The sequence below is a fragment of the Scatophagus argus genome, chromosome 13 (genome assembly GCF_020382885.2).
Source record: "Scatophagus argus isolate fScaArg1 chromosome 13, fScaArg1.pri, whole genome shotgun sequence".
Taxonomy (NCBI): domain Eukaryota; kingdom Metazoa; phylum Chordata; class Actinopteri; family Scatophagidae; genus Scatophagus; species Scatophagus argus.
Window position 1 is genome coordinate 16,031,354 of NC_058505.1, and position 11,543 is coordinate 16,042,896.

Here is an 11,543-nt window from a genome sequence, read left to right on the forward strand (position 1 = left end):
ACCGTGTTTACAGTTGGATATGCAAAGACGGGTGGCGACGTGGTGCTATGGATGGCAACGTCAGTCTGTCCGTCAGGTCACTGCTTTGGTAAAGACTGACATATTTCTGCAGTTTCTACAGCTATAAATCAATGGCAATGACATTGACGATCCCCAGAGGATGAATCATAATAAGTCTGTAGAGTGAAATGTCAATAACTATTGGATAGATTGATATGAAATTTGGTACTACTTCAATGTGACATTTGTTTTCCTTTTGATTGATTATTTCACGTTATTTTTTTATTTATTGCACTTGAGCCAAAACTTAAAATTATCTAATACTCCATTCATTATCTATCACCGCTTGTCCTTTGCAGGGTTGTGGAGGGCTTGGAGCGGGGCGAGAGGTGGGGTACACACTGAACAGGTCGCCAGATCACAGTGATCACATTTACAGCTGTGGGCAATTTAGAGTCACCAATAAGATAGGATAAGATAAGATAAGATAAGATAAGATAAGATACTGGACACAGAAAGGCTGGGGTTTGAACAATGAACTTTTCTGCAGTACTAACTACTCCACCACTGTGTTACACCAATCTTAAGGTAATGTCATTTCAGAAAACAACTGGACACTCATTTTTAGTAAGACACAAACACTTAATTTGATAACCACTGAAGTGATAATGGGAACATGATACAATATTCAGAGACAAGAGTTTATAACCAACTGCTTCTTACTTAAAAGCAGCTCCAGGCTGAGCAAGCCATGTGATTTTACACAGCTGAGCTAATTTCAGGTGTATCTTAATGTGCACACACACAATTGCACATTTTTCTATCAGGTGCCAAATAGCAGGGTGAGCATAAAAAGAGCTGTGATTATTCTTACAAAGCTCTAACTTCTGGTAGTTTTCCGTCACTTCAATATCATCTGCTGTGTCTCATAAAGCAGGTGAACCCGTAGTCCCACTGCAAAAAAGCTTGAAGATTACCAGCAACATCTTGTTTGAGTTAGTGTTGATGTAAAGCTCTGTGTTAAAGTGAAGTACTACAGAGAGTCTGGATAAAGCAGTTATTTATTTAAAACATGGCACATTTGTTTACAGTTGTGGTAGAAGGAGAATCTCTAAATATGGAAGTCCTCGTCAGCTCGTAAGTCCACACTGTTCTCTTTTTTGTAAGCATGAATTTATTTTTGGACGAGGTGAAGAGATGGAATAGATGCATTTATGTCAGCCATAGCATTGAGGCGGAAAACATGACACTATTAAATCAATTTGTGTTGGAAATATAACTGATATACTGTTCATCCACCCTTCCAATGAAGAACTAACTTACTCTTCATCTACAGCAGCATGTGAAGGCACATAGCCAGTATGTAAGGAACCGTTTTATGTGCTGCAGACCTTAAACCAGTAAATTACACTGTGACATATTTAACTTTAATATTCATATTCCCTGTAACTGTAGCAACTGGTTTCAGCTAATTTGCAGGGGGGAAAAAACACAATCTTGGGAGACATAGATTTCTTTCCCCTGAAATGAACTAACACAACAAAAGCCCATAACACAGAGGAGGTTCCATATTGTAATTTGTGCAACGGTGTTAAGTATGTTGTTACCTGAAGGGATTGTTTTTATCCACTACCGAGGGTGCAGTTAATGAGGCTGGGTAAACCTGCTTCTGAGTTTAATTACATCGCTCCTCAGTAAAAACACATTTGCAACTATGGTTCACCCAGACTCTGCAAGTGTGATATGTGATATTGTTCATTTCTGTCTGTTTTTGTTCCTCAATTTGGATTTAAGGACATGAGTTTTTCAAATGTAATTATTTTATTATCCATTTGTTGACACTTGTGGCTGAAATCTTTCTTTTTTTAAAAGTTATGTGCCCAAAAGATTCTCTTAAAGAGTAGTCTTATGTGTGTTTATACTGTATATTCAATTCTATGTGAAATTTAAATGCAGTAAGTTCACAGTGATTGTGTGTGGGTGTATGCTTCTGAGTAAAAATTAATGAAACAAGTCTGTTAAAGGCAACATAGGCTTTACTTCAGGTCTTGCAGCTGAACAACTGTAAATGAATAAAAATAAAACTGTGAACATTAGTAAACAAAAATAGTTTGTGACTTACAGTTGCCATTCAGAGGATGACATTTTTTTGGAAAAGAGGCCTCTTTTGTGTAAAATACATAAAACAATGTAAAAAGCTCTTTCTGCATACTAAGCAAACACCTAAGATCATAATCTTATGTTAAGCAACTGCTCATTGTACAATAAACTACCAGAAAACAGCTTGCAGTCAACATATAAAACATTATTCAGTAAAAGAAACAAGAAACCCAAGCAATGATAAAATGTTTTGAAAAAGAAAATCCACTGCTTGAGAAGCTGTTTAAATGTTCCCTGAGGTAAAGGTGTAGGAGATGTAGACTGTCAAGCATTTTATTCCCATCCTTCAAAAGCATTTCATGCTTCAAGGGTTTTTAGGACAGTACTTTCGCTCAAACTGGGGTACGTCAAACTTCCGAAGGCAGCCTTTGTAGTTCATGTAGCGGATCTTTCCAAAAATGGGCCTCTCTGCCCAGCCTTGGTCGTGGATGCCACATATAGACCACATACATCCTACAGCAGGGAAACACGGTAGGGAGATCATTAGACTGTGAGAAAAGTAATTCAGTTAATCAGTGTCACACTTACATAAATGAGAATTTAATCTATATCCTCACCAACAAACCCGTTAGGGTCCTGCCCGTCCAGCTCATAACGATCGTTCAGGTAAAGAGCGATTGAGAGCGCCTCCTTGGGCGAAGAAGTCCACTCCAAAATCTTTTTGGCCCAGTACATCCTCAAGAAACCGTGCATCTTCCCCTCAGTGACCATCTGGTACTAATGGAGACACGTAATACACACAAACAAAACTTAACATGGACTAGCAAGTAAACTTGTTTAGATGAAAAACACGTACAGGGACCCTGAGATACCTGTTGTGTTTGTATGTGTGTAATGTTGTACCTGAGCAGCGTTCCAGAGTTTGTCGTGTGTCTTTGCTTTCTCCAGCTGTTCACGCGTGTAGATATATGGCCTCTCGTCTTTAGCATGATCTTTCAAGGTCTTCTGAGCCCACTCATATGCACCTGAGCACCACACAAAAATCATCTTGTGAGCATACAATTTATCCAAATCAAGTCACTAATGTGACACTTCTTACAACAGAATGAAGAGGATGCAATTTAAAGCGTTCTCAACTGACCCTCCACGCTGTCGTATTTCTTGTTGTAGAAGCAGAAGTTGTCAGTCAGCTCTCTGCGCACCACCAGTTCCTCAATGAAGGAGGAGACGGACAGACCTGTCTTCTTCCCACTGCGCTGAACCTGCAGCGCCACCCGTTGGGCTGACAGGTGGCCTGACGAGAGGATAAAGAGGTGATTGAAGAGGATAAGAAAAGAGGCAGATAATGATGGGCAAAGTGAGGAGGCGGTGATAAAAGAGTTGAGGAGCTTTCAAAGCTAACCTGTTCTGTCAACTGGAGTCATGGTCGTTCATTTTGAATATCTCTGCAAATTAAATAGCAGCACACGTACACTGATGCTTTCTGGATGTCAGTGATGACTACCCAGTGTTTTCATACACCTCACAGTGGTGAGTGATAGCAGCCCCGAGTGAACCAAGCAGCCCTGTGGTGAATGGTAATGGTTCAGTGTCAGCGGTATGAGCATACAGGGCATCTCCATGATCCAGTGTGGACAGCATAGTGGTGTTTTAATTTTCTAAAGGGAATAACAATTGCTTTTCCAGCTATAACAGTTAGAGGTTCTAAAAGTTCAATATGAGTTTTATAGGATTGTCTGCCATATATATATATTAAATTATAGTATGGATTATGGATTTGGGTGGGAACATCAAAGCCGTTGTGAAAGGAGTACATTTTGGTATTTAATGAGTTCAACACAAGCTTTAAATTAATAACAGGGGAAATGGTCGCAGCACTAATCGCGATCCTTGTGAGAAACCTTTATCAACTAGTTGGGGACTTGATTTTAAACACCTTGAATGTTGTAGCAGTTATTGTACCATGACCAGGTCTAAAGCCTGGCTGAGGACTTTATATTCCTTCTGAAAGACACATATCTGTGAGTTAACCATCAATTCTAGGTTCTCAGATAGGAAAGTTTAGATATATGTCAATAGTTGTTTGAAAGATGTACAAAAAAGTTAATTTATGCATGCACACAATTTACACCAACTATCTTTTTCATGGCACTACTGACCGAAGCGGATCCAGGGGGAGAGCTGGCTGAGGGCGGCGACATTTGGGTTGTTGCGCTGGGTGTCAAACAGTTTAAGGCGTACATCAATGAAGGACTCCAGCATGGCCATCCCTGCTTTGGTGCCTGGCTTAGCCCACTGCGGTTCTCCGACTGATCTGTCAATCTGCAGCGAGTCTAGGGTTTTGTCCCAGTCTACTGGCTGTAAGGTGAAGGTGGGAGAAAAAAGAATAATTCAGCAAAGGTCACAGCTGACAGTGATGAGCTTAAATATACATGGTGGTTTTATGGAGAACTTAAAACTTCAAAAGAGATGAAGAACGTTCTGAACCTTTCACCTAGCTTATGTTACCAGGAGACTCAAACCAGTGACTGGCATATCAATCATGGCACTACAGTGAAAGTACACAGTCCTAAAACTTTAATATCTAGTGCTGGAAAGGAAAACTCGGAACTCTTGGACAGTCAAAAAAAAAAAAAGTCTACTGTTTATATTCACTCATCAATAAATAATGTGCAGAAGAGAGGAGAAGCTGAAGGTTGAAAGGAAGTGCTTTATTGCAGCAGTGTGACTTCCAGCCTCCCCATGAATGAGCTCACTGACAGCCCACTTTCCCTTGTATTGATCTTAGAAAACACTTCCAAAGCAATAACTTTTGTTAGGACAAAACAAATTGTGTTTGTGTTTTCTTAATCGATACAAATGTCATTGAATGTAACATAAGAACATAAATACAAAACTTAATTCTCCTTACAACAGCATAGAAGCGTTTTATCACAACTTCCTGAAAGTACTCTTCACTTTTGCCACAGCACTTACTTTGGCAGTTCTTGTTGCTTTGTAGGGGTGTTTCTCCACCAGAGGAAAATCTGTGAGGAACTCTGGCAAAACTTTGGTGATTTTTCCTCTGATGGTCCTGGCAGCATACTCAAGTTTAGGGGATGCTACCCAGCAGGGAACAATATTGTGGGCATCGACCTATAAAAGGGAAAACAAGATCTTTACAACAGATGATAAAGAAATACAGACAACACAAGAGGTCAATTACATCATTTTTCATATTTGTTTTTTTTTTTGAAAACCAATGCAATGAGGACAGCACAAAAAGCAAGGCAATAATAAGAGAAAGAAAAACAACCAGAATGCAGAGCATCCTATCAACACTCTCTCCTTCTCCAAAAGCAACTTTTCTTTTTACCTGCATTAAAGGAATGTCCTTTGGAAGCTTCTTTTTGACGTCTTCCAACCACTGCAGTGGCTCTCTGAGGGGGGAGAAGTCTGTGACCACAGCCCCCAGGCTGTGGGTGGTCACAAATCCAGGGAGAACTTCACCTGCTGAACCATGCAGCAAGTGGAACTGGATGTCTAAGGTTTTGCATTCCTGTTAGGTAGGAGCAGACCAACCAACAAAGGTAAGCCTCAGACACTTGGTTGTGGGTTCAAGCAGCTAAATCATGAGGTACTGAGAAAAAGTGCCAAGAGATTGGATGTCATGAGTGAAACGTTTTTGCATTTAAATGTTCGGTAATATCATTTGATCTGGGTGCTCTACTAATGGAATGAATGCCATTTCTGTCAGTTAAATGCATAGAGACAAACTGACTAATGTACTTCTGAGGTTTACAGGTCAGTGGTCAGTGCATTTAGCCAAAAAAAAAAAAAAAAATCATTTTAACAATACCTTTGCAACTTCCTCCAGGCCTTTCATCATGAAGCTGTAATGCCTCAGAGTGGACAGTTCTGATTTTGGGACAAGCAGGCACACACAGACATGAAGAGGAAGGTGCTCCTTCACAGCAAGCTGCTGAGCATGGATCAATGCCCAGTTATCTGTAACACGGAGGGGAAACACACAAAACATGTTGCCAAAGGAGACACGGAGAAAACACAAGCCAAAACAGTTGTCTTACTGCACTGTTAGTCGTTGTTTTAAGTATTTACCTTGCACTCTGTGGTCTCTGAACATCCAGTACAGGACACCCTCTGAGCCCTGCTTCATCTTCTCAGTGTCAGATATAAAACGAAGGCGCTTTGTGTTGAACTCCATCTCCTCATCTCCCCCGGCTCTCTCCTTCTTCTCCCCCTTCTCCTCCTTCATGGGAGCCAACTTTTGCTGTTTGGCACTGGATTCCTTAGCAGCAGATGTTGCCTTGCGTTTTTTGCCAGACATGATGGTTTGACTGGTGAGTGACTTAGACAAGCAGGATGAGATGGGTTTCTGCTTGCTGTGGGCAATGAGCCTCAAGAATGACCCTGGTGTAAAGAAAAAAGACGAGCTGCAGGAAAACCATGACAAATGTGAAAAACTCGAGATAATACCGTGTTAAGATACAAATGTCGGACTTAATTATGAAGAGAGAGTGCATTTTGAAAAGCAAGCCAGATACTGAATAACAGACAACGTCGACGATGATAGAGAAACCTGTGCAAATACCGTCGCGTTAAAGATATAACTTACTTCCTCCAAATGTAGTGCAACATGCAATGGATAAACCTTGAAGTCGCAGAGAGTTAGTCTAAAGTTAACAGACAAAAACGGCAGACGAGGTAGTTGTCTTTTTAGTTACGAGACACACGTAACGTACTTCTATCTATGCAGACGGTTACATGAGCACACTGCTGTTGGGTTTTGTAACATACAGTTTTTGTTGAATTGAACTACATTTCCCACAATTCACATAAAAAAAACCACCAGTACCAGTATGACGATGGGTATGGCGACGCTGTGGATAGTTTCGTAATTGAACTTCATTTCCCACAATGCAGATGGAATTTGTTTGGAGCGCATGCGCAGCGCCGTTTACGTTCGGAGGAGGGTCGACTTGCGCCTGTTGTAGCGTAGCTAACCTCTAAAGGGACTAACAGCTTGCACCGTCGTCAGCTATTATTGTTTTCTCTTTACGCTAGGGATTGTTTATCCTAGATTTAAAGTATGAACAAAGATGATTTCACACGAGGGCGGGGGAGGAAACCAGCGGTTCCCGATAAAGTCGACATGTCGTTAGGTAAGTTAAGGTCTTCGATGGCTAACACAAACGTTACTAAAATAGAATACCAGCTAATGTTGCCCAGCGGTTACTAACTTAACTGATGAGGGGTTTCTGTAGCTAGCTAGCTAGCTAGCTAAGTAGATCTCATTTGAGCATGCAGACCACCCTATTTATCAATGCTTCTGTGGTAAATTTAACAGATGACATCATTCGGTTAAACAAAAAAGAGCAACAGTTAAAAAGGAGACAGGCCACTGTGAACCGCCGACCAGTCAAGAAGAAAGGCCGTTTGACCCAAGGAAAGGGAGTTTCGTCAAGGGTCGCTGGAGCAGCCCTGAGAGGTGTGTACAAATGCTTTCTCCCTTGTTACCTTTAATGGTGACCTTTTCCTTTTTTTTCTGTCGAAATAGTTCTGTACATGTGTAATGCCTCTGTTATTGTTATCTTTGCCAGGAGGTGGCGTACCTCGAGGTGGAACAGCACCTAAATTAAAAAACAGAAGGGTCCCTCCACCACCGGGTCGTCGACGGGGTCAAGGAGTTATCACAGGACTGGCAGCCAGGAGGCCAGCTGCCCTGCTGAAACGAGTCGGCACATTTAGCAGAGCAGCAGTCAACCAGGTAACCGAGCGCATGCTGCCAGAGTGCACACCAAGGCAGCCGCGTCCAGGCTCTCGTAATTGTCTCTGACATTGGCTTGAAATGTCGTTATAAACTGCAGGCAACACTGGCATTTATATACACATCTTATTGTGGGTGTGTAACATTAACTGACTGGTATAATTAAAAGAGCATTTGTTCAGAAAGTAAGCTAGAAGTCCCTCCTTTTAGACTGTCTCTCTAAAGGTGTAAGGTGTTAGAGGACAAACATGTTAAATGTTTACTTTGTGCCTATGTTGAAAAATGCAAAGTGTAAGTGTAACTTGTAAGTCTGTCTGTTTTTCAGAAGGCATATTGTCCATTTTTAAGTAGGAGTCAACTGTTAGCCCTTCTCGTCATGTTTATATGTAGCCTCTTTTCCCTGAGAGGAAATGAGAGGTGTAAAACTTTTTGGCTACATAAAAGACAGGAGAGGGAAAAGCAGAAGAAACGGTAACATTAATTATAACGTTAATTTTGGGAGTAGAATTTAATTTTATCCACATGGTGCTGGTATTGCAAAAAAATCTGACCAACTTTAGTAGGACCTTATACCTGTACAAGCTGACAAAGAGAGACTCAAAAGGCAGATCTCACATACTTTTCAAAGACCTTGTGCATTATTAAGTTGTCTTGGTAACCTTGGCTAGTTTTGCTTGCTTTGTCTACAAGCAAGCACACCAACGTACTGTACTCCTCCTGCTTTAATGACCTGATCTGCCTGACCTTCATCACGCCAACAGGTGGTTTTCTCCACATCCTGCCACCTGACAGCAGACATCAATGGCTGCTGTCTGATGTTTAGGACCAGCTGGTTTACTCCTTTAACTGCCCCTGATGTTGTCTGCACTAGACGACAATAAAAACTTTTCCGTTTTGTTTTCCATCATCCCAGAACTATCTGTTGAAAGGGCTTGATGAGAATCTGACCGGATGTGATTGGAACTTTGATCTACCAAAGCCTGCCACAGTGTCCTCAACATTTTTTTTCCTTGTTTAACTTAATATTCAGTTATCTTATCCCACATGGACATTGATTGACTTTTTCTAATTCTTATCAAATTATATTATACTTTAAATTATAATTTATTTCCACAGCCTTTATCTGGCCTGTAGTTGAAAATGAATCCACTGATATCTTCTGTCTGTTCAGTTAATTTCAGGTTTTAGTATCAGGCTTAATCACACTTAATTTCAGTCATTCATAGATTCAGCATAGTATTTTTTTATATAAATTACAGTTTGAGTGGTGGTTTTGTTTTCTGTGCATGTAAGAAAATGCCTTTAATATGGATGAAATTTCAGCTGAGTCTGTGGTGTGAAATCAAGTATTAATGCTGGTTTGAAACACGGTAAAAGAACAAAAATAAAAAAGGAGACTTCTCCTTTTAACCAGTTCTCGACCTTAAGATTGCGATTGGCTTCCAGTGCTTGTTTTGCATTTGTTCATAGTGTATCTGTCCTCCACTGCACTTCACCTTTTCAGAAAACAAGACAGAAAACAAAACCCTTCATCCAGCGCCCTGAAACCCAGTACAGGAAGCCAGAGGTTCAGAGGCGGCCGTATAGGCAGCCGGATCCACAGAGAGGCCAGAATGCAACATCAGTCAGGAGACCATTTCAGCTTCAGCGACGGTGAGAACACCTTTACAGCAACTTGTGTACAGTCCTGTAGTGCACTTATACAAATATATAATTTCCTTTAAAACAAGGGTAATTATTCCACTGACGTTAGAACTTTTTGACTTAGTTTTACAAGGTGCAGCCTAGAGTGGGGTAAAATGTAAATCTACTACTTGATGTGGTTAACTATGCGGCATATTTGGTGTTTCATACCATAACACACTTTGATAGACCTAGTCTGAATACTTGGCCGTTATTTAGCACACTTTTTGTGTTGCACTCATGCAGACCGCTGCCAACTATCCAGCAGACTCAGAGGGAAGCGCGCCAGGCCACATTTCTTTTTCGCAGAGGACTTAAGGTACACTCTTATATCTGTGTGTGTTGCATGTGTGCCACTGAGAGTTGTTGTTTTCTCTTGGCATATGTGTGGCCTGTAATATCTGCCACCATCACACAAAATCCAAATGTTAATATACCAGTGCATTTATTCTTCTTGTCCATTGTTCCCTGTTGCAGATACAAGCCCAGGTGCAAAAACCAAATCCTCGCACTCCTCCGGTCAGAACTCGCCAGTGAGTATACTTTGTCTTCTTGCTGTAGTTGCTAAAATGCTTAATTGCATGTATTACACTGTTGTATGTTTCACTGAGAATATGAATCACTTGGAGGGGAAAAAAGACCATTGTGTACCATTTTAGGGTCAGTGTTCATCGCATTTGTGTGGTTAAGATACGGCTTTTCTGTCACCAGGTGGCGCACGTCAGCAGCCAGCAGCGGAATCCTGACTGTCTCAATTGACAACCCCACAGCCAGGACTCAGCCTGAGTAAATATCACAAACCCTTCAACACCAGCTTTTAGACATCATTTAGGAGATCCTTTTCATAAACACATCTTTTTATTCACAGTATGAAATTGGGAAATATGCATTTTGGTTATAACCTTCACACCTTACTCATTCTGTGACTTCTTTATAGACCTCCCACTGCTTGGACCCTGCATCCCCCAGCTGCCACCTCTGCTCCTGTCAGGGTGGAAACGGTGGAGAAGAAAATACCAAAAGGAGTGCCTCTGCAATTCGACATCAACAGTGTTGGGAAACCGGTGAGAGCTGTATGGTTAAATACACAGGCATAGGACCATTATAAATACAATTGTTTATAACCCCATATTGTCTTTAAAAAGGAGTGCATTAACATTTCTCTGTTCTGTGTTTTCTTTCCATAGCAAACATCGATGACCCTGAATGAGCGATTTCGTATCCTAAAAGATCGGCGTGCCGCCACAGCACAAAGCACTAGAGGCAGCCGATTTGTTACTGTGGGTTAGCCAGGAAGTAGACTGTGACAAGGAATGCTCGGAAGCCCGTCTGTCCTGCTCAGACCCACACGGTGAACTCCACCTTTCTGATGGATGGGACGTGCTGACCCTCTGACTTCACTAATGGGAAGGAGTGGGACAAATTAGTCCAACTTGCACAACAGCTCAACTGAGCCCGACTGTACAAGTGTCAGTGGAAGAGTTTGCTTAAAATTAGTTCCCATTCATTGTCCATATCATTGCTCTCCACTGTTTATATTGTGGATGTCCTGTACTGGGAAGGAAAGAGCTTTTTTTGTTCCCCACCTTTGGACTCGGAGCTTTCGATGGTATTATGAAGTCTGCTCGGAAGTTTATCTTCTAAGAGAGGTATTTGACAGTGTGTCACGTATGTTCTCAATATCCATTTTCTGACATTTTTGAGAATTCTTTTGTAATGTTTCTTCAAATAAATCAGTTTCTCTTTAAAGATCTGGCACAGCTTCAGATCAGTTTGTGGCACAGCACACATACTGAAGATCTCTCGTAACTGAACAGTGCCATCTGGCTGTGGAAGAGAAACCTGCCATCTCCTTCTCACATTTTCATGTGCAGTAGTTCATGTATCACTTACAGTGTATCCTGGTGTGGGTGTTGGGTTTATAAATGGTGAGAGGATCTATCGGTGCTTTATCAAGAGCAATTTAAGCCTTCCAGAATTTGGCACATATTTC

General features: G+C 41.2%; 2 protein-coding genes across 3 annotated transcripts; one reads left to right on the forward strand and one right to left on the reverse strand.

The window, feature by feature from the left end:
* Nucleotides 1-2,018: 2,018 nt before the first annotated feature.
* Nucleotides 2,019-6,974, reverse strand: LOC124068882 (CPD photolyase). Of its 2 annotated transcripts, none has more exons than XM_046407409.1 (10): nt 6,716-6,974; nt 6,199-6,533; nt 5,939-6,087; nt 5,456-5,638; nt 5,077-5,235; nt 4,260-4,458; nt 3,242-3,394; nt 3,004-3,125; nt 2,718-2,877; nt 2,019-2,613 (listed from the first exon to the last, which is right to left on the reverse strand). In XM_046407409.1, the coding sequence occupies exons 1-10, from the start codon at nt 6,736-6,738 to the stop codon at nt 2,465-2,467; spliced, it is 1,632 nt and encodes a 543-aa protein (XP_046263365.1). In that variant the 5' UTR covers nt 6,739-6,974; the 3' UTR covers nt 2,019-2,464. The 2 variants fall into 2 exon arrangements, with proteins under 2 accessions (XP_046263365.1, XP_046263366.1); XM_046407410.1 differs by having other exon boundaries at nt 6,199-6,510; nt 6,716-6,968.
* Nucleotides 6,975-7,000: 26 nt separating this feature from the next.
* LOC124068883 (UAP56-interacting factor-like) lies at nt 7,001-11,299 on the forward strand. Its single transcript, XM_046407411.1, has 9 exons — nt 7,001-7,262; nt 7,448-7,588; nt 7,701-7,867; nt 9,372-9,520; nt 9,797-9,869; nt 10,028-10,083; nt 10,262-10,336; nt 10,488-10,614; nt 10,738-11,299. Exons 1-9 carry the CDS (start codon nt 7,190-7,192, stop codon nt 10,837-10,839), a joined length of 963 nt encoding a protein of 320 aa, XP_046263367.1. The 5' UTR covers nt 7,001-7,189; the 3' UTR covers nt 10,840-11,299.
* The last annotated feature ends 244 nt before the right edge of the window (nt 11,300-11,543 follow it).

Bases quoted from the DNA above. Each gene is read 5' to 3' on its own strand.
- LOC124068882 (XM_046407409.1), bottom strand. From the start codon at position 6,738: ATGTTGCACTACATTTGGAGGAA. The intron at 6,534-6,715 runs GTAAGTTATATC...GTTTTCCTGCAG, and splicing joins TTGCACTACATTTGGAGGAA to CTCGTCTTTTTTCTTTACAC. The intron at 3,126-3,241 runs GTCAGTTGAGAA...TGTGGTGCTCAG, and splicing joins GAAATACGACAGCGTGGAGG to GTGCATATGAGTGGGCTCAG.
- LOC124068883 (XM_046407411.1), top strand. From the start codon at position 7,190: ATGAACAAAGATGATTTCACACGAGGGCGGGGGAGGAAACCAGCGGTT. The intron at 10,084-10,261 runs GTGAGTATACTT...TTCTGTCACCAG, and splicing joins CCTCCGGTCAGAACTCGCCA to GTGGCGCACGTCAGCAGCCA. The intron at 10,615-10,737 runs GTGAGAGCTGTA...TTCTTTCCATAG, and splicing joins TCAACAGTGTTGGGAAACCG to CAAACATCGATGACCCTGAA.